This window comes from Protopterus annectens, chromosome 1.part0 (assembly GCF_019279795.1).
Source record: "Protopterus annectens isolate FY-2018-M chromosome 1.part0, PAN1.0, whole genome shotgun sequence".
Taxonomy (NCBI): domain Eukaryota; kingdom Metazoa; phylum Chordata; order Ceratodontiformes; family Protopteridae; genus Protopterus; species Protopterus annectens.
The window spans coordinates 124,926,873-124,950,600 of NC_056725.1; the positions used below are offsets into that span (position 1 = coordinate 124,926,873).

Below are 23,728 nucleotides of genomic sequence, written 5' to 3' on the forward strand. Positions count from 1 at the left end.
AGAAAGAACAACCTACTCAGCCTCTATTTTGTTGGGTTCTATTTGTGAGCCTGTTTGCTATCCAACAAGCTACATAGGGATTAGCTGTGATAGTATATCCATGATACCAGAGTATGGGAGGGCACTGAACACCTTTGCAAGGTCAAGATATGCAGTGTGTACTGATTTCACCTCATCCATTGTTTCATTACCCTTCTTAAAGAAATCAAAGAAGTTAGGTTGGCAGGATATGTCCTTAACAAATCTGAACTGACTTCCAGACTAGTACTGAATTCCATCAAAAAGTAAGGGAATCATTTTATCCATGTATAGGTCACAAGTCTTACCAGAGTAAGAGTACTGACTTTCATACTGAAAAATTAGATCAGACTGCTGGGAAATGTGTGGCTCAAACTTAGAAAGAAAGTTCAGGTACTGAAATAAAAGCTCTTTGAGAGAAGGTTTATTGAATGATATACCCATTTTACTGAAAAGTGAACAAATATGTTCAAGATCTTTAAATATCTAAAACTATTAAAAAAAAAAAAATCAAGCACACCATGCCCTTCAAATATGGACATCATCAAATAAGAAGGTACAGTCTCATCTTTGAAGGGGCTGATCTAAGCAGGAAAATGAAGACATGTTCCATCAAAAATGGAGTCATGGACAAGTGAAGTTGTGTACAATAAAACAACATTAAACAGTACAACAACAGGCATGTCCAGTAAGGATGGAAGTAGTATATGTGTTAGTAGTAACTCGGGGGTGGGGGGGGGGGCTAGCTATAAAATAGAGTACTTCAGAAAACCCAAGGAGCTTATTATTGCTGTTGACATTGTCATACATTTTATACATGTGCATCACCATATATTTTTGTGTCTGTATACAACTTTAAGTTCTTGTCACCCTTGGGTGCAAAGACAGTATGACTGGGAGAAAGGCAATAAATATGTTTAGGAGGGCAGATGGCAGACATGGGTTGGGAGGATGGACAGGGCGGATATCACTGGAAAGCATACGTTAAGTAAAATTTTCCAGAATCACAAAGGAGATGATGGTGCTATGGTGTACCACTGAGTCATGGAAAAACAAAAACGCCACCGTGATACGACCCATACATTAACATGCACAACACAGCAATGATGTCATTATTTTTAATGGGCTAACATTTATTTTATGGCAGAGCCAGCTTGAGTACTTAAACTACTGAAACCCTTAAAGAAGCTAAATGTGATGTTATGATAAGAAACAAAAGGATACGGGTCTCGGAATAAGCAGAAGAAAGTTTAAAAGTAGGAAAACAATCAAAGTTTACATGACAGTATATTTTCATAGAAAAGAGATTTATCAGCTGATGAACCTGAACTTATGCAAAGAAGCAACTGAAGTCCTTGTCAGTCAGTGAATAATCTTTGTCACTGGAAAGAAAGTATGGTATGCATATGTGCATCTTGATCAGTACTCTGTTTTGAAATCATTGAGTATGTCTGAGACATTTCCTGTTTTAGAAATCAACCCAACATACCAACTGCCATTAGCATAGCTAGGGTGGGAAGAAGGGCAAAGTGCTAGAGGTGCGAATAGCAAATGCCAATCAATAATCACCGCTCTGCATTTCCCTGCATTTGTGGTCAGAACTGCAGTGCTTAACACTCCTTGTGTGACTGTGTGGCATAAACTGTAGCAACAGATTGCTACAATGTAGCAAGCAATTTGTTACACTTTTGTTTTTACAGAAGCAATGTAACACACAGTATGGGGAATAAACTGTAGGAACTGTTTCAGCATGCTTTAGTTTAAAAAGCAAGACGAGAGTTTATACAGAACTGAAGGACTTCAGCGCTCCATGTCTCCATGTTTGGAATAAACTGTAGCAGCTGCTTCAGGCTGCTACGGTTTAAAAAGCAAGAAGGGCATTTTTTCTTAGAACTGAAATGCTTTAGTGTTCTATGTGTAGAATAAACTGTAGAAGCTGCTTAATACAAATGAATAATTGTAGTAAGCAGTTTGGTAAATTAAAAAAATAAGATTTTTAAGCTTATGTGGAATAAGCTGCTTGTTTGTGCAAGCATCTTCTTCTTCTTTCGGCTTTTCCCGGTTACGGGTCGCCACAGCGGATCGCCTGTCTGCTCATGATTGGCAGTGGAGTTTTACAGTGTCAAGTTACCAGCCCGGCGCCCAACCTTCCATTAGAAGGCACACACACACATGCACTCACACCTAGGGCCAATTTAGAGTGTCCAATCCACCTGCAGCATGTCTTTGGGATGTGAGAGGAAACTGGAGCACCTGGAGGAAACCCACGCGACCACAGGGAGGACATGCAGACTCCGCACAGAAGGCACTCCAGCTTGTTTGTGCAAGCATCTGCTTGGTACAAATCTAGCAAGCAATGCACTACATCCTAACAGGCAAGCAGAGTTTGTTTATGCATTTATTTATTTATTCATTCATTCATTTATTCATTCATTCATTCATTCGTTTATTTGTTTTTTTTCTTTAACTTAGAGTTGAGGATGCGCATTAGATTGGGGGTGGCATCAGGGATCAGAATAACAATAATAAAAGTCACAATTGCACTTCTGCTAACTGCCAGGAAGAAGTTAAAGTGGACTGATACACTTTTCCATAGCAAATGTAAAGAACACCATACAAGCTCTAGCCTGTCAACTAGCCTCAGACAACTCAGATCTACCTAACTCCCCACCTGATACTCGGCCAACATTCCAGCTACAACCCATCTCTACCTCTTACATCCAAAAACTTATCCACAAACTTAAGCCTTGTACCCCCTCTGCCGATGAGTTACCATCTGAATACCTACAGCAAGCAGCTAAAGTAGTCGCCTATCCTATATCCATCCTGATAAACCGTACCATATTTGAAGGAGCCATTCCAGATCTCTGGAAAATCTCCTACATTATTCCCTTACACAAAGGAGGTGACTCTAACAACTATTTTACCTGCAGGCCTATAGCTCTCCTTTCACCATTAGCCAAGATTATGGAAAAATGTATTCACCATCAGCTAATGGACTATTTAATTCAACATAACATTCTAGCAAACTGTCAGCATGGCTTCAGGCCTTTTCATAGTACCACCTCAGCTCTCCTATCCTTCACCAACACCATTAATAACAACCGTAATAATAGCACCCTCTCATCAGCACTCTTCATCGACCTGTCTAAAGCCTTTGATATGGTTAACCACCCCCTACTCATAAACACTCTGTCATCCCTCTCTCTTGATGCCAAAGCAATTCTCTGGTTCAAGTTTTACCTTAGTAATAGACAGCAAGCAGTTCTTTGGGAGAATCAACTATCATCTCACCTGCCTATCTCCCTTGGAGTCCCTTAGGGCTCTATTCTTGGTCCTCTTCTTTTCTCTTTATTCATCAATGACCTTCAAACAGCTATTCCTCAAGCCACCTGTATACAGTATGCTGACGCTTCTACGATCATATGCTCTGCCAACTCTATAGCTGAACTTCAATCTTTAACCCAGGCAGCTTTCAACACAGTAGAGGCATGGTTCTTGAAATGGTGCCTTCTTTTGAACACCAAAAAGACCAAGCTACTAATGTTTACAACAAACAGTAAGTCCTCCCCCATAGATTTCTCCATCAAATCCAATAATGGCACCCTTATATCCCCCGACTCTTCCACCAAACTATTAGGAATCACAATTGATAATAACCTCACCTTTGATAATTACATTAATAACACCATTACATCTGTTAATAAAAAACTGGGCTCCCTATATAGGGTGCAACCTTTCTTAACTCCAACAGCCAGAACTACTATTGCCCACTCCCATCTAATTTCAACTCTTCTTTATGCTGCACCCTTATACCCTAATCTAAAAAAAAATAATCTTACTAAACTAGCCAACTCCTATAATAGTATTGCTAGATTTGCCACTGGAAACCCATACAGAACTCACCATTGTCTCAACCTTCACCAGCTAGACTGGCTTGAATTAGAAAACATTCTGATACTTTCCCAACTTACCATTGTTCATAAGATTTTTTACCAACCCAACAACACAGCAATACTCAACAACCTTACAGCACCCTATAGGAATCTTGATTCCTTATGGTCTTCTAATAAACTTCTAGCTAGTACCACCAAGTCTAACAACTTGGCTGGGGACTCACTGTTCTCCAATACCACTGGAAAACAATGGAACCTCTTGCCATCTGACCTAACCTCACTTCCCTTCTTCCTCTCTTTAAACAAAGTCTTAAGAAACACCTTAAAACTCACTGGCTATGCCCTTGCTGTTACCCAGACTAATCCTCTGGATTTCTCTGCTGTTATCTCTTGACTTCCTACTTTCCTCCACTCTTTGTTGTCTACTCCTCTGAAGTAGTAGCACCTATAAGCTATCTTATTACTTAGACACCTATAAGCTATCTGTACTACTTAGGCTATGAATGTATCCTGAAGGTAGTATTCCTGCCATCTCTTTATACTTCCTCCTTTTTCTACTGTTACTGTTTAACCCCTTGGAAATAGTAACTGTCTGGAGTAAACTAGAATAACCGAGGATATGAATGTATCTTAACAATGTCTTAGGGTTGGCCCTAGATATTCATACTGTAAAATTATCTGTAGGTTTATTATGTATTAATGTAATGTGTCTCAGAGTCTTCCCATAATTTAAATTGTAATACCTTTCTTGTATATTGTAAACATTTTTGTTTGGTTGTGGTTTATATGTGGAGCTTTTCTCCCTGGGCCTCTACTGAAAATGGAAATATATCCAGCTGGACCAGCCCGGTCAACAAATGTAAAATAAAAATGTAAAATAAAATAACCAAACATTGTGATGGGAGTGATCTTTTTCTAGACCATATAATTTTTTTTCAGTGTTTGGGGCAAAAAATGTGATATGTTTCCCCGATCATTTTGTTGATAAGCACCACCCTTTAAAAACTATCATGAAAATGAAAACTCCTGACATGACATCACCTGTGTCCCTACCTACATTTGAATATTATATAATCTACTATTTTTTCATGCCAATTGCAGCAAAAGGGGAGAGATATATTGTAGTAAGACAATTTGTCAAGTGTCTCACAGGTGTAACATCCTACACTGTAAATTAAACTACAGTCATGTAAGTAAACTTACCATAACAGTGATATTAAAATGGTCACTGCTGCAGTAGCCTACACTATATGCCTTATGTCCTGAAATGATACAACAGCTGGCCAGCCTTCAAAGTTTCAAGGCACCTTATTCATGTTCAAACTATCAGTTGGCTCAAGCTCAGGTGACTAAAAAGACAGGTTTGGATGCCAAGGCCTTCAGAGCTTTCATGCCAACTGACAGTGGGAGGCTGAGCCTGAAAAAACAATCCTAAGAACAACGAAAAATAAGTATTCACACCCTGACATAAACAATAAATCAAAAAACAAGGGGGGTTAAGGGAGGAAGTGTCTACTGCAGCAGTGAACATTCAAACATCTACTGTTATGGTAAGTCTTCTTACACAAGTGCACTATGTTCATCATATATGGATCACTGCTGAAGTAGCTCAAGCTATATGAGGTGATTACTAAAGCTTAGAACTTCTTGGTGGGGGGTGGAAGAAGACTCCAGGAGCCCCTGGAGAATGGTTCTAGCAAAACCGGATAGAGACCTAAAGAAGAAATCAAGTTAATAGTGCTTTGCAAAAGTATGTACAGAGGACCAAGTTGTTGATTCTAGAGTTCTTCTAGAACCCATTCCTTTCCAAAAAGCCATAGCTGAAGCCTAGGTCTTGCAAGAGTGGGTCTTGACCCTGTGTGGAATAGTTTTGTTTGGTGACTATAACAAAAGGTAATTGCCTTAGACAGCCATTTGGAAATAGTCTGCTTTGGCACAGGTTGTCTCTTCTTCCTACCTTATCAAATTAACAATTGATTCAAATATCTAAAAGATTTAGTTCTGTCAAGATAGTGCCTGAGTTGTCTGTGGACATCTAAGGTACAGAGTATCCTTCCTCGTTCATGTTTAAGTTCTGGAAAGAAAAGGAGGAGATGGACAGCTTAGCTTAAAGTAAACTCGGATACAACTTTTTGGTATAAAAGAAGGATTACCTCTCAAAGATATCCTGTCCTTATGGAAAATGAGGTAGGATTGACTCAGCATAAGAACTTACAACTTAGATACCCTTCTTGTAGAGGTCAGAGAAATCAGTAAAATCATTTTGCATATTAAGAACCTTAAGACCAGCAGATTAGCAGGTTCAAATGGTGCAAGTGTAAGTTACTCTAGCACAAAATTAAGATCTCAAGGAAGGGCCACTGATTTTCCAGGAAGCTTCTTATGGAAAACCTCTTTCAAAAGCATTTTAACATGAGAATGTATCAAAAGAGGAGGATCCGTGGGCAGACATGTTGAAATGGCCGATAAATGAACCATTATAGAGGAATAAGGAAGGCCATAGGATAGTAACTCGCACAAAGACTGTAAAACCACAGAACAGCTAACCCTGAATAGGTGCTGGTTATGTTGTTGGCACCAACTAGAAAACATTTCCATTGATATATGATTTTCTAGTAGCAGGCTATCTTTACTCCATTAGTACCTGCTGCATGTCTTTGGCAAGCATAAGTAGGTGCCCAAAGTGAATTAAGAACCAAACATCCAGGCAGTCAAATGAAATTGGAGTTAGAGTGCATCAGACCACACTGATCTTGTGTGAGTATATCGAGTTTGTCTGTCCAAGGAAAACAAAAGGCATCTGTCTTCCAGGCCTTCCTGCATGGAGTACTGGAGCAGAAATTTGCCAGCTGATTGTTCAGAGAGATAGCAAATAGGTCTACTTGAGAAACTATCCACAGATGGATCAAATCTTGAAAGACCCCTTGATCTAGTTTCCATTCTTATGGGTTTGCCTTTGTCCTGCTCAGCTTGACTGCTTTATAGGTTTGCTCTGATGGAATATAGGATGCCTGTAATGTGGAATTGCGCTGAGAAGCTATATCCCAAGCTAACATGTCTATTCTGTAAAAGGAGTACTACCTGGATTCCTCCTAGCTTGTTGATGTACCACATGACTATAGTATTGCCTGTAACTACGTGAAGAGGGCCCAGGGACCAACAATGATTCAGAGAGTTCAATGCCTTGATCAAGGCAAACATCTCTTTTATATTTATGTCTTTATGTCTTTCTTTGGTGTCCCACACACCTTGAACTTTTATCCCTTCTGAAACTGCTCTCCAAGGAAAGTCTGAGGTGTCTGCGGTGACTGACTGCTTTGGAACACGGAGGAAGAAAGGGAGATCTGAATTTAATATTTGCTGTCTCCACCAAATGATTTCCCTTCTCATTTTGAAAAAGACACTGCAAAGATAAAAAATAAGTCATCTGAATATGGAAAACTGTGACTACCCTGTAGCCTGCAATGAGGTATAAGTGGACCTAGTCACTTTGTGATCACTGATGGCTTAGTGGAACATCTAAAGGGTGAGGAAGAAAAATGATAAAATGATACAGACACACAGAACCTTAGGAAACACCTGAAATCTGGATGAGCAGGGATGTGTTGATATACCTCTTTTAAATTTAGAGTTACTAGGAAACTTGAATGGGGTAGAAAAGGTAATTGTTTGTGAAGTGGCAGCATTCTGAACTTGGACAATATCACAAATAGATTTAGGAAAGAAAAATCCAGAACTGGTCTTCAAGCATTTTCTTTCTTTGGCACTTTGGGAAAGAGGAAATGGTTCCTTCACTTCCTGGGGCAGCATGTGATGAAGGGCAGGCGCAAATAAAAGAGAATGGTCTGGTGGATGAGGAATTACACTTTGGTAAGGAGGAATTTCCTCTCACTACTGTCTGCAAGTTTGCTGAATGATCTTCAGAACCCATTGGTCTGAAAATATATATTCTTGAAGAGAAAAGAGGTGATTAATACTTTTTGAAACAGAAAAGGGATTGCTAGGGTGGCAAGTGGAAATGAATCCCCTTAAATAGTCATTATGACTTTTGGACTGTCCTTGGTGTCAGCTGGTTCCTGAATTCTTTTTGTAAACCCCCTTGCCATTTCTTGTTAAACATCTATTTACCTGCACTTTGTTTAGAGTGTTTACTTTGCTGTTGCCAGAACTGGATGAGGGGTTTGAGAGTCTCTTAGAAAATTTCACAAAGGAGGCCTGAAAAATCTTAAGAGATTCTCTGTATCACCTTTCCCCTACCGTTACACTTTTTGATTACATCTGCAGTAGACAAGCCAAAAACTAAATCTCTTTTCAAATGAGAATTTAAAATCACATTTTAACATCATTCGGAAAACTCTGAGAATGCAGCAAGGGGAATCTCCTCAACACAGAACCAATGGCCAAAGCCATTGAAGAGGTATCACCTGAATCATACAGATACAGTAAACAATGATCAGTGACTTGTATAATAGAAGAAATTAAATTATTTAAAACCCACAAAAAAAAAAAAAAAAAAAAAAACTGCAGGCAAAACATTACTCATACTTTCACAATTCGAACAGACCTTAACATATGCGCTTGACAATTTATAATTCTGAAAATGAAAGTTTCTGAACCATATGTTGTTTTCCCGATACTTCCCAATAATCTTCCAATCATTATCAGAAAGAGTAGGATAGGAATTAACTAAATGTTTAACAGCAGTAGGATTAACTAAAGCTGTAGCTGCTCGGTCAGGTTTGGGAAGAGTGTAAAAAACTTCACATCATATCTGCCTTTTTAGGGGCAGCTGGTTGACTATCAGGAAAATTGCAGGCAGTAACAAACACATCCTCCAAAACTGACATAACTGGAGGTATAGGTGAATTACTTCTGTGACAGCTCATTGTATTTTCTGAGAGACTGAGAAATCTCAGTGTTCTCCCACCGAAAACACTTTGATATTCTGGAAATAGTCACAGAGAAAGAAAAAAAGACACTGAGAATGAGAAACTAAGCTCTCCTCTGTGTTTGAATCATACATTTGAGAAGAAAACCCTGTATCTGTCCCTTCATCTTCCTGCTCAGATTCAGAATCTTGAATCACTTCATGGAAAAGAGGCATCCCTCTTTCTTTTACCAAAAACTATTTTATAAGAATGATCAATCGTCTGAATTAAACCCTGAACCAGACCTAGTAAATCATTCCTATCCAATAAAACATGAGGAGAAGGAGTAGATACAACTTAAAAACCTCAGCTTTGGCCGGCTAAGAACTTGCTGTATTCAACTGGACGTATAAGAGAATTTAAGTACCTTTATCAGCTCTTTTTTTTTCAAAAAAATACAGTATTTAAATTGATTTTAACTGTGTGGAAGGAATATTAACTGAACTGGAAGTTTTGACTCTGCTCTTCAGGTAGTCCCACCCACTCTCCCTGTTTTTGTTTTGGTGTTAAACTTAGTGGCCTTGCAACTGCCCGCCCCTCTTGTAAATTTGTGTTTGGATACTCCTTCTGGGCCCATCTCATTTGCTCACTCAACTGAGTGCAGTGAGATCATATTCTGATTTCAGGCACTCCTACTGTGTACAAAGAGAGCATCTGGGAAACAGAAAAAAAAAATTAAGCTTGTTTCCTGCCTTTCCTGTTAAATGGTATAGACTATTTGTAGGCTTCTGAGCCCCCAAGCCCTTCTGTGTTGGAGGGAAGCCTTCTAGCTTAGTTTTTTTTTTCTTATAACTAGCCAGTTTTCTAGTTTCAGCACTCAAATCTGTTTCTTTGATCACAGCACTTATTCAGAAAAAAAAAAAAAAATCATCTGCTTTTACTGTACTTGTGTTTCTACCTACTTTTTTTTACTTTTGCATCATCTTAAAAGTACTCAGTTGTATTTATTACTGCTTGGTGTAACTCATTCTAAGCCTTTTGGTTTAAACACTTGGGCTTCGGACCAGTTGTTTTGCACTGAGAGGGTTTGTGGTCTGCACTGTAGTGGCAGAACAGGTAGCTTACATCCGTCTAGGTTGGGAACTGCTGATTGAGGGCTCAGTGTCTGTTATTCTAAAAGTGTATTAATTCTGGTTTAAGCACTTGGGCTTTCAGGCCAGTTATTTTACATTAAGAGGGTTCGTGGTCTGCACTCTTGCGGGAGGAGAGGCTGGACTCTGCCCTTCTGAGCTTGGAATTTCTGGTTAAAGGCTTATAGTGCATGCATATCTGAACTGCTTCTTACTGAAGTTGGTGCGCCTTGTTTGCTGTGGCATAGACTGGATTCGGGCCTGCTGGATCTAGCTTTCTTTGTGTAACTTGAGCACTAATCCAGGCATTCTCTAAAGTATTCAATTGTATTTATTACTGCTTGGTAGTAACTTGATTAAAGTGTAGCTATCATTCTAAGTCTTTTGGATTAAGCACTTGGGCTTCAGACCAGTTGTTTTACATTAGGAAGGTTTGTGGCATGCACTGTGGTGGCAGGACAGGTAGCTTTCATCCTTCTAAGTTGGGAACTGCTGATTGAGAGCCCAGTGTCTGTTATTCTTAAAGTGTATTAGTTCTGGTTTAAGCACTTGGGCTTCAGGCCAGGTATTTTACATTAACAAGGTTTGTGGTCTGCACTCTTGTGGGAGAAGAGGCTGGACTCTGCCCTTCTGAGCTGGGAATTTCTGGTTAAAGGTTTATAGTGCCTGAATATTTGAACTGTATCTTACTGAAATTGGTACACCTTGTTTGCTGTAGCATAGACTAGATCCAGGCCTGCTGAATCTAGCTTTGTTTATATGCTTGTTGTTTGTTTGCTTGTTATTTCCCTGGAACACTAATTCCACCTAATACGTGGCTTCTCAGTGCTTCTGTGGATCACTAGTGATATCTGCATTGCTTACTGTACTTATTTCCTTGTTTCACTTGAAAGAAAGTTACTGTTTGTCGTTTTTGCATTTAAGTTACCTGTAACACATTGCACTTAAGTTACCTGGAACTTGCTCACTAAAGCAATTATATAAGTCAGCACTAAAAATTAAAAGCACTACACCCTCACTCCCCACTGGCCCTGGTTTTCAATTATTAAGGAATTCCCAATATTATTCTAGCATGTCCAAAGGTCAGTTGGCAATCTCCTCTCTGGTCCAGCTGGTGAATCTGGGAATCTTGAGGCAATGTTACAACTGCCTCATGTAAACAGACAACCCTCTCCTCCTCCCAACAAATTCCAACACATGTGAGAGATGCAACCATATAGTCAAACTGGAGGCTAAGCTCTCTCAACTCAGTACTGGCATAACCAGTCAGGAGGAGAAGGAAACCACACTCACTACAATTCCAGTCTCACATAGACCTACCACGACATCAAACCAAACACATAATCACACAAAAACATACTCAGAGGCTCTAAATAAAGATCTGCCGAAGCAGCAGAGACCTCCAAAGCAGACACCCAAGCAGCCGCTACCCCAAAACAAAACACGTGCAACACATATCTCACAAAGCCAGTGTGCTGAACAGTCACAGCCCTTAAGACTAAACAACACACCTGATACACTTGTAATAGGTGACTCTATCGTCAGGCACACTGACGTCCCGCTCACCATGCTGAACAAGGAGAGGGTCATGGTGAGCAGCCTGTCGGGCGCTAGGATCCGCCACATAACACAAGCACTCAGGTCACTCCAAGGCAAGTACAAATATGACTCAGTCATTGTCCATGCTGGTGTGAATGACCTGAGACGTACCTCCCTGGACTACATGAAAAGAGACATAAAGGAGCTCTCTGAGCATGTAGCCCAGGCCGGTATGACCCTGACCTTGAGTAGCATCTTACCCTCACCAAGAATGGTGCCACAATATGAAGACAAGATGACCAATTTCAACAATTGACTTAGGTACTGGTGTCATTCAAATGGGATCCAATGCCTGTCAGCTTGGGATGATATGCTCGACAAGCCACGATGCTTCGCTAGGGACGGCTTGCACCTGTCACCCCTGGGCTTTCGGATATTGGCAAAGGCTCTTGCTACCCCCATAGTGCCTTTTTTAGGCAAGGCTCAAAAGACAAACCCACCTCCATAGGTATCACAAGGGATAAGAAACTAAGAGTAATGCTACTCAATGCCAGAAGTCTAAACCTCAAGATGCACGCACTTGAAACTCTCCTTAGCATGGAGAACATCGATATCTGTGCAGTAACAGAAACCTGGTTCAAGGCTCCCGAGAGCACCCCAGCACTACCAGGTTATACCTCATACCATGCTTTTTGGCCCCAAAACTTGGACCGAAGCACAAAAGGAGGGGGAGTATCGATATTCATCAAAGATACCCACACCTCCAGGTTGGTGGCAAAGCACGAAGCATCAGAGACTATCCATGTGCAACTAACAGTGGGTAAAACTGCCTTCCAGTTTATAGCCTGCTACAGACCACCCTCCCAAACCCAGGAACCCCACTCGGCCTTCCTGAGAACACTGGAAAATATGAAGGTCTCTCCAAACACCATTATATTGGGCGACTTCAACTACCTTATTCTATTACTCTACCTCCAACACCCTAGCCCAAAGGTTCCTTGAATTTATAAACTCAAATGCTATGGAACAACTTGTTACCACTCCCACAAGAGGGGAAAACATACTGGACCTGATCATCACCAACATGGGGACTCTATGCTCCAGACCAGAAGTGTATCCCTCACTGGTAAGATCAGACCATAAACTAATCTCACTGGATATTCACATCCCGACCCCACCCCACCCCCTGCCCAGAAAACCACAGTGAAAAACTTCTCTAAAGCAAATTTCACACTCCTCAAAACTGAGGTGGAATCCTTCAAAGCCCCTGGGCCTGTGGAAAATACGGCCCAGACCGCAGAATCCTTTAAAAACGCATTCTATGAACATCTTCAGGAATGCATGGATCATGCGATCCCAAATAAAACCAAGACCCAATCCTCCAAAGGCAGACGTCCTGTCTGGTGGACCCCAGCCATAAACAAACTATACAATAGAAGGAGGAAGCTACTAAATGATAGAGCAAAATCCCAAAAAGGGAAGGCATCACTGATCAGTATTAGCAAAAAACTATGGGCACACATAAAATTGTTTAAGGCCAGCTTCGAGAGAAAAATTGCACAGGACACTAAGGATAATCACAAGGCTTTCTTTAGTTATGTTAGGAACCTGGGTGGTAATTCCCAGATATGCTCAGAATTAGTCCAAAATGACAAAAATACACCGAAACCACAGACATTGCCAACATCCTAGCTGACAGGTTCAGCGCAAACTTCTCCCCCCCCACCAAAAGGGCAAATATCTATCCCAGCAGAGTGCTGCCCCCCTGACATCTCAGATGCTCAGGTAAGAGCCGCCCTCTCCAAAGCAAAAAACACAGCATCAATGGGACCAGACGGTGTCCCGGGCTGCGTCCTACATGAACTCCAAGAAGAGCTAAACCCAAACATAAAACTACTGTTCAATCTCAGCCTTACTACAGGATATGTGCCCAAAGAGTGGCGTACAGCAACAGTGGTCCCTCTCCATAAAGGTGGTGCCTCAACGGATCCTGGAAACTATCGCCCCATAAGCCTGACTAGCTTGGTCTGCAAAGCTATGGAAAGGATCATCATGGACCTCATAAATAAAGATATTGGGGACCTACAAACACTGGATCCTACCCAGTTCGGCTTTGTTAAGGGCAGATCCTGCCTCTTAAACCTGGTTGATTTCTTTGAAACAGTCACCAAGGCCATTGACGAGGGGAAGGTGGTCCACACAGCCTACCTGGACCTCGCAAAAGCCATCGATACAATACCCCACTCGGGCATTATAGATAAGCTCACCAGCTTAAATATAAACCCCTATGTCACTAGATGGATTGCAAATTGGCTCAAGGACAGAACCCACATGGTTAGAATTGCTGGAGCCATGTCAGACTCCAAACCAGTTACAAGTGGTGTCCCACAAGGCTCAGTCCTGGGACCTCTCTTGTTCGGTATATATTTCTCGGAGGTACAGGCCAACACAGAAGGACTGTGGCTGACCAAGTTCGCAGATGACTGCAAACTGGGCGCCATAATCGACTCTCCAGCTGACACAAGCATCCTCCAAAAGGGCCTCATAGAAACAGACAACTGGTGCCAGAGCCATGGCCTCAAGCTAAATGCCAAAAGTGTATAGTCATCCCCTTTGGCAAAAACAAAGTGCCCACAAATTACCACATAGGTGGTAATCCATTAAGTACAGAAGAAGTAATTAGGGACCTGGGGACCCAAGTTAATAGCAATCTCTCATTTGACAACCACGTGGCCAAAGTGGTTAGAAAAACATTTTATATAGCCCACCTAATCATGAAGGGATTCACATCTAGATCAGGGGCGTCATCGTGCCTCTTTACTCATCCCTCATCAGGCCCATAATTGAGTACAATGCCCTTTTGGGATGTACCTTACCAGACACCTGCAGCAACTGGAAAGACCCCAAAAGTACCTCACCAAGAGGATCAAAGGGCTCAAACAGATGCCATATGCTGCCCGGTTAAAGAAACTCCAGCTCTACTCAGTGGCATACCGCCTGTTCAGAGGCGATCTGTGCCTGACGTATAAAGCCATGTCCAACCCGGAATTAATGGACATGCTGCACCTCAGAAAATCCAAATCCCATCGAGCTACGCGCTCGAGAGACTTGAACCTCAGCACTGAAATAAATAGGACATGCTGGAGGGACAGATTCATAACCCAGAGGCTACCTTCACTCTGTAATAAAATCCCAGTCCAGGTTAGGCAGAGTCCCTCATTGACTCTCTTCAAGAGGAATCTTGATGAGTGGATGGGAGATCGTAGGTTTACCCCGGGTATCACTTCTGTGTCACTGTTAGACAGAGGCACAGTATACTAACCTCGAAAACGGGCATAGCAAAATAAATTTAAAATGGGTGGCGAAAGCCAAACACATTCTGGCTAGGCTTATAAATGCCCTAAGGCAGATAGCCTAGTATGAACCTATGAACCTATTTAGTTTTCTATTACTTTTTTGACAGGAAAAATGAGGCCAAGAGTGTTATTAATGGCAGCAGCAGCTTCCCTAGGGATGGACACAACATTCTGACAAAACAGGGAGGCCTTCCTTGTTCCATCTCCCAGGACCACTGAGAGTGGCTCTTCCTTGACCATTGAGGAAACCCCAGAAACCCCAACAACTGCAAAGGATGTGGTTAACTCCTAGTCCATACTGGCTGTAGGTGCTACACCACAGGGACCTGGGGTAAAAGATAATGGACTGAGGTCCAACTAATAGCCATAGCAGAATCACCCACCTGTGGCTGAGGCAAATTGCTAGCCTGCTGTGGTGGCAAAGGTTGTTTTCTTAATTTTTTCTTTTTTTGTGGCTGGAAGTACAATCAATTATGTGACTGACAGTTAGTTCCATGGTCATGCTGAAAATGGTGTCACTTTCCTGAGGAAAAAAAGCAGCAAAAGGTGGTAAAAATTAAAGTCTTTAAAAGTCACTTCTTTCATAGAAAAACACTTTAAAGTACTTTGCTAGTCCCCCCCACTAGAAAAAGCGAAATAAACACTATGTCTCCACAGAAAATAATGTTTTTAAATACTTTATATAATTTTTAAACTGACAGGAAAAAAAAGAGTACTCCTGTTTAAAAGTAGAATACAGTCTAGTGGCAGTCCACTAAAACACAAACTCCTACTTTTAAAATAACTTTCCTCAACATGAAAGTGTTATAAACAAACATTTGTTTTTTAAATAAGAATGTTTTTGCCCCTGTAGGGAACTTATCTGCCCACCAAAGGAACAGCACAACCCAACTATCGATCCTCAAAAGCCTCAGAAGAGCATACTTTTCAGTGGCAGGAAAGCTCTGAAGGGCTTGGCACCCAAACCTTTCTTTTTAGTTAGCTTAGCTCAAGCTAATAGTTTGGACGTGAAGAGGGTCCCTTGAAGCTTTGAAAGCTGGTCTGTTGTTATCCTTGCAGGATATAACCCATTTAGCTTAGGCTACTGCAACAGTGATCAATATGAAGGACATCATATGTGTTGATCTATTAGTGAAACCAAAATGTAAGTAAGCAGCAGTTCATCTAAGCAAGTATGTTGGTTTTGATTACCCAGAATGCCTTGCGGGTGTATGTAAGTCATTGATGAAACCTGAGTTAACAGTGAAACTAAAACATCAAAAAACAGGCTATATATTTTTTTTAAACCATGTTAAAATCATGAGTATATTCAGTAGAGAAATTAAATGTAAAATACAGACGTATAAAAAGTGTAACTACACTTTGATGTCATCAACAGTAAGAATGTTAAAATGGTTTCCTCAGAATTGCTTTATATCAAACCTTACCTGAGATGCATTTTTCTCCAAAAAAAATCACATTTCATTTCACCATAACCTTTTTCATTTAATGCATCAGTCACTGTTCATTGTTTCCCATAATCTACCCAGCCAGCATAAACTCCTGCAGTGAAGAGTGTTCCCAAATTTCAGACACAGGCAGGATGACTACAGTTAAGACTGCTCCTTCAATGCCACAAAAGAGATATATGAGGTGTCTGACCCTGAATTATTACAAAAAAAAAAAGCTTTTCACATGAATGTGCTGGAGGTAGAAAGAAAGTATAAGCAGCATATTTGTAGGAGCAAGGAAATCATGAGAAAATGTTTCAGATGCTATCCAGTGGATCTTGTATCCAAAAAGGTTGCTGTGCAAAATACTATGTTGTAGGTCTCACTGCCCAGCTCACACAGGTTTGTGCATGGTTATGGTGACTGACAATGCATTTGGATAGGAATGATAGGTCAGCATGTGCCTTGCCATGAATAACATATGATGGCATTACATCATGGTCAAATCTAAGCAATACTATTTTACAGTATAGATCAAGGGTCTATTACTCTTGTAAGTATATGTAGCAGCATTAGTAGCAATGCTACTAAAATGCATCTGGTCAAAAATTATTTTTCTAGCAAGGAGGTTACGGGGGGAATAGCAATCCGCATTACATCCATTTTGCAATCAAGTCTCACATGCATCAGTGTCATGTATCTGTATTATGATTAACTGCAGTGACATGTCTACACTTCTGTTCACCGATTCTTGGCATTGTGAGAGTTTAAACGTGTGGCTGCAACTGGGTGTTCAGCAGTTCCTGCTACTGCCCATCCTTCAGATGTAACATACCTGATAACAACCTGCCACATAGTCTGAATTATTGCTAAAATACAGCAAAATGTGATTTTAACGTAATGATAATCGGGCAACACCCGCTGGAATGAGCTAATGCTAAAGATTCCCATGAAGCTGATGTCTGGCTTCAAAAAACACTGGCAAAAATCCACCTTCTGAAAAACCTTCAAGCATTTTCACCAGAATGTGCAATTAGTTTAAAATAAAAACACATCACACCCAGTTATATTTAGTTTCAGCTTCTAGTTCTAGCAGTTTGGGTTGAACAATTTCAAAGCTAAAAATGACAGCTGCGTACAGTCATCAGACCCAAGTAAGTCATAAAATAAAAAAAGCAAATAAATTTCTTAATTTAAAAGATCAGTGTACTATTTCAAGAAAAAAAATATAATGTTCCCTTTCTCCTTTTACCTGTATTGTCTGCAGACTTGTAGATACTTCATTAAGATTCTGAGGCACATCAAAACTCTTTGAAGTAGTAATTTTAGCATTAACCATCCACTGCTGGAATTCGCGAAAGGCTGTACGGAATCGCTGCTCTAAGGTTTTCTCTTTACTCTGACACTCTTTTGATGCCTGGAGGCAGAGGCTAAGTGGGGGAAAAGACACAGTAGAATTAAATATGGAAATAAACTGAAGGAAAACACTCACACTTTACTATTAAGAGTTGCTAGCAAACAGTTTTATGACACTACAAGTGAAATAACAATCACAATCTCAAAGCTTCTTAAAAGGCTTGCAGTCCAGGCTACCATTGCAGAATCAAGCCCACTTTCCCAATTGACCCAAAGCACTGTCTGGTGAAGTGACTTGTTCAAGGTCACACAGAAGTAATGGAAGGCTGAGGGAATCAAACTCTGCACAACAGGATGATGCTCATTAACAGTTTGTTGTCTTAATCCTATGGGCTAATTGCTAGTCTCAAAATACAAAAAAAAAACCTGTTTAAGACTGAAAACCGACAGGACTAAATCATACTCCGCAAGAAAGAGTAAACCTGTCTGGTGGACATCTACAGTAAATAAACTCTATAACAAAAGGAAAAAAATACTGTCCAGGACCAAGAAGGAGCAGGTGCCCAAATGGAAGCAATCTCTCCTTAGCCTGAACAAGCAAATAAGGCATTAGTCCTCCAAAGTAAACTTGCCACATCTACTAGAGACAATCATAAGGCCTTCTTCACATATGTCCGCAGTCTCAAAGGAAGCACCCAGATTTGTTCAGAACTGTTGGTCAAGGAAACCATATATACATATGCCGTAGCTATAGCAAACTTGCTGGCTGACAGATTTAGTGAAAATGTCACCCCTCTGCCCCCCCATCAGTAAATCATGACATCCCCAGTACCTGCTCCCTTCCCCTTATATCTAGGGAACAGGTCATCACTGCTCTCTCAAAGGCAAAAAAATACAGCCTCCATGTGACCCAATAACATCCCAAGCTGCATACTACATGAACTCAGGCAGAAACTTGCAGAACCATTAAGCACCCTATTACACCACAGTCTGAGTACCAGCTTCATCCCAGCTGAGTGAATGATAGCCACTGTCATCCATGTGCACAAAGGTGGAGCATCCACTGATCGAGGAAATTATAGACCCATCAGCCTAACGAGCCCAATTGGCAAGGGCATGGACTGGATTATCATAGACCTCATTAACAAGAATATTGGCAACCTCCAAACACTCGATCCTACACAGTTTGGCTTCATCAAGGGGAGATTGTGTCTGTTAAATTTAGTCGACTTGTTTGAGGCAGTCACCAATGCCATGGATGAGGGGAAGACAGTGCACACCCACCTATCTTGACCTGGCCAAAGCCTTCAACACTGTTCCTCACTCGGGCATAATAGATAAACTCTCTCAACTAGGCATCAATTCATATGTTACCAGATGGGGAGCTAAGTGGCTCACTGATAGAACCCACCTAGTCAAAATAGGGGAAGCCACCTCAAGCAGTAGACCTATAATGAATCATGCACCCCAGGGTTTGGTTTTGGGGCCTCTGTTATTTTTTTTATTAATTGATCTTGTGTACTACTAAAATGCATATTGGTAAGATAGTAGGGCTCATCCGGGATTTGAACCTGGGACCTCTCGCACCCTAAGCGAGAATCATATCCCTAGACCATTGAGCCACAACGAGCCATCATTTTCTGAGGTGCAAGCCAAAACCAATGGGCTATGGCTGACCAGGTCTGCAGATGACTGCAAGTTGGGTGCTGTCATCAATTCCCCTAGTGATGTAGACATCCTCCAAGAGGGTCTCATCCAAACAAATGACTGCTGCCAGAAACATGGCCTCAAGCTAAATACCAAAAATATATCCTCATCCCCTTTGGGGAGAGTGATGTCCCCACAAATGATCACATTAATAACAACATCCTAAGCATGCAATCAGTCATGTGAGATTTGGGCACCCAGGTTGATGGCAACCTAACTTTTGAACACCATGCTGCTTCTGTTGTATGGAAAGCTTTCGACATGGCCTGCCCCATAAGTAAGGGTATCTCATCCAGGGACAAGGAGGTCATAACATCCCTGTATTCTTCACTTATAAGGCCCATTATTGAGCATGATGCCTTGTTTGGCACGTACCTTGCAAAGCACCACAGAGGTTCCTCACCAGAAGAATCCAGAGCCTCAACAATCTACCATACACAGATAGGTTAAAAACCCTATCTCTCTCTACTCAGTTTCATACAGACTCCTCAGAGGTGACCTCTATCTGGCATACAAGGCGATCTTGGACCCCATCTTGATGCGACTGCTGCATATCAGCGAGTTAAGCTCCACTCATATAACCTGCACGCATGGCCTCAACCTAGTCTGTGACATCAATAGAACTTGTTGGTGGGACAGATTTGTGTCCCAATGACTCCCCCTTCTGTGGAACAGACTCCCTCTCCATGTCAAGCAGAGTACCTCTTTACCCCTTTTTAAATGTAACCTGGATAACGGGATGGGAAACGGAAAATACATCCCTGGGATTCCATCTGTGTCCCTGCTGGACAGGGGTATTGGGTGCTGACTTGTTTAAACATTGGCTAAACTCTTGGCTAGGCTTATAAGGGCTTCAGGCCAGTAGCCTAGTAACTTCCTATGATCCTATGATCTTATGAGTTTGTGAAAACAACCCAATTAACCAGCTAAACTCACTATTACTTTATGCATTGAAATGTCTATTAAATGTATTTATAAATTCCATCCAGTGTCACCAATTAATATGTGGCAGTCATGGGAAACGGACTCATGATACATACTGCTGACCTTCAAATACTATGTAAAGAGCAACTATTTTTAATAGAGTAAAATAAATGTGTACTGTTGCCTCAGGTAATAGCGAGTACTTAACCCCTCCTCAAAATAAATAAATAAATAAATACATACATATTCATGGAACAACAACAAGAGTTAAATTACTTGCTGCTCTGGATTGTGAAAAACAAATATAAACACTGGCACGTATCTATAAATTTTTGTAAAAAAATATAAAAGAAATTTGTTTAAACAGTAGATGTCATACTGAATTATAAGTCCAAATGGTAGTTACATAATTCCACAGGACAAGTGATTCATCCTGAGGTCTGTTTCAAGACTGCAAATTACTTGCGTATTATAGAAGATGATAGTAACTGAACTGAGAGTCAAAAGAAGCAGAGTATTACATATGCTGTAAGACTGGCAATAATAACAGATTTTCTGAAAAGAATAATTAAATGTTTACATTTAAATATAGCTTAATTCACCTTTCCTGCATGTTTTATGAAAATAATTAAGCTATCCACCTCCAGCTGTCCTTCACTTGTGGCAAAACATAATTACCTCAATGGCTGTCCAAGAGGTAGTTGGATTTAACTATAATGTATGAAGGATAAAAAGCGAAGCAATGCTTAACAAATAGTTAAATTATTTATTTATTATTTATTTCACATTTGTTTACTGGGAAAGTTTGAATGGGTGCAAGACCCATTTTCAGCAGAGGACCAGGGAGAAATGCTCCATAAGTAATACAAGACAAATTAGACAGGTGCCAAAGAAAATACAAAACAATATCAAATCTTACATAGCTAATAGTGATATAATTATAAGGAGAGAGCTGAAAATACAAGTAATACAGACAAGTTAGAAAGGTGCAAAAGAAAATGCAAAACAATACCAAATCTTACACAGCTAATAATGATATAATAATAAGCAGACAGCTGAAAATACCTGGGTGGAAAAAAGTTTTTCACAGTTCATGAACTTAACATAACAGATTAATTACTTAATTAGGGATAAAACAAACTTAATATAACATGTTACATGAGGGAGTTTAAAGATGTAACTGATGCGGATAGGGTAAAGTGGATGTAGGGTTAGCTAAAAAGAGTACTGGGGGAGTAGAATTATCGGTTTTGTGAAAAGAAAAAAAGTGGTAGTTATAAGTGAAAGTTTTTAAATCATAAAATTCATGCCCTAAGAAAGGATTGTATTCTTAATGAGTTAGGTCTCAGCTCAACTCCAGTGCTCCATTTCAGAAACTTCCTGGTTAACTTACATAGAGCTACAGCTATAACATCTACCAAGTCTTGAAAAGCTGATAAGGCAGAACTGTCTTCTTCAATTCAGACTCAAATCAGATGACTATATGAAGCAAAGCAAGCAGAAGTGGATGCCAGCAGAATGAGACTCCATGCCTCGCTTCTTAATATAAGTAAAAAAAAATCTTCCATTCTTCATTTAAGTGCCACATATAAAAGACACATGAGCAGCTCTCAAGACATCTGTGAATGGTTACAGAAGGCTAGAAATGAGAAAAGCTTTACCAGTGGAGACAAGTTCTAAAGTGCAAGTTAATTTTCAAGAAGAGGGAAGCAAATCCAAATAGTGACTCCTAATCTGCTGAGACCTTATAACTAAAATCAATTCTCCTGGATCACCACACCAAAATAAGAGTCTTACACTCTGTCCACCATTTTGTATGTCAGTTGTGATGGGGAAAACCAGATACAAGAACAGACCTCCCCCATCTTCGAGAAGAAAGTGCCTACCAGTTACTCTCTTCCCTTTTACTTGATGGTTCAGAATCAGGGAAGACTGCCTCTTCATGCAAGTCTTAAATTTCTATGAATGGAAAACTGTAGCATTCAGAGACAGCGTCTACAAAGTCCAGGTGAATTTCAGTTCAATGTCTGCATACAGATTTTAATGTAATCTCAATTCTGTTGTTAGCCAGGTCTTCTTAGATAAACTGTTCAGCACTACAGCAGTCATGTGACATGTATACCCCATTTCTAGATTTGACAGTGCTTCCATGTACAGGCAGTAGGCCCTCATTCTGCTTTGTTTTTTAGTTATGATTTGAAAGATTTTTCTTCTATGTGGCTCACCTCATCACAAAAGGTTTCTCATCCAGAAAAAAAGAGGTAATTGTTCCCCTCTACTCATCACTCATTAGACCCATTATAGAGTACAATGCTCCTTTTGGTATGTACCTCACAAGACATCTACAACAACTGGAAAGGCCACAGAAATACCTCACAAAAAGGATTACTGGCCTCAAACAGACCGTCTCAAAAAACTCCAGCTTTACTCCGTCGCATACCGCCTACTCAGAGTCAATCTTTGCCTAACATACAAAGCTATGTCAACCTCAGAGCTGTTGGACATGCTCCACTTAAATAAATCCCAATCCCTCCGAGCTACATGCTCTAGGGACCTAAACCTAGTCACCATGATAAACAGAACATGCTAGAGGGATAGATTCCTGTCCCATAGACTTCCCATAGTCTGGAACAGACTACCTATCTATGTCAAACAGAGCTCCTCATTAGCACTCTTCAAGAAAAATCTTGATGATTGGATGGGAGATAGGAAATTCACCCCGGAGATCACATCTGTGACTCTGCTCAACAGGGGTACAGGAAAATAATTTTCTTTGGTGGCGAAAGCCAGGGTACATTTTTGGCTAGGCCTATATGGGCCCTAGGGCCAATAGCCTAGTACCCTCCTATGAACCTATGAACCTATGTAGAATCTGACCAGAAAAGTAATCAAAGCAATATCTGAGAACTGTAAAGAATTTCCCTCAGTTCCAGTAAGAAAAAGTGCACTGTTTTCTCTAGCAGACTACATGAACCTTACATTCTGAACTCGGGAACTTAAGTATATGTTAAGTCCCTCAAAGTGTAGTACATGACCAAAAATTGCTTCATAGAAAGGAGACAGAAAGGAAGCCCCACTTCTAGATGTAGGATAAAGGTCCATTAGGCCAGGGACCACTAGCAAGCATCTAATGCTGTAAGGATATTCAACAGGTTGTGATAAATCTACAGGATGCATTCAATAGTAGTGGAAATAATCCATTCCAAAAACCTTCAAATAGTGAAAAGTATTAGGTACTGTAAGGATACAAGCTACCATAATTCCAATCAGGCAGATAAGTCACATGCCTAAACTCAGCATTTTTACAGAAGCCAGTCTACAAATGAAATCTGCTAGCGATCTAGCTCTGTGACAAAAGGTCATACAGCACCTGGAGTGCATGATGGTCTTATAAAATGGAATGGCCAAGACCAAGACTATCAAAGCCTTCTCTGATCGGATGGCTATCATGAAGACTATAGTGACAGCATGCTACATGACAGGTACAAAGCTAGACAGTTCTGA

The 23,728-nt window shown here is 40.6% G+C and overlaps 1 protein-coding gene across 1 annotated transcript in view; it reads right to left on the reverse strand.

Moving 5' to 3' along the window:
- SYNE1 (spectrin repeat containing nuclear envelope protein 1) overlaps positions 1-23,728 on the reverse strand; it is a 2,173,401-nt gene that overhangs the window by 1,951,299 nt on the left and 198,374 nt on the right. The window contains exon 9 of the mRNA XM_044089035.1: positions 17,490-17,667. Within this exon, the coding sequence (XP_043944970.1) occupies positions 17,490-17,667 (178 nt within the window). The remainder of the gene's footprint in view (positions 1-17,489; positions 17,668-23,728) is intronic.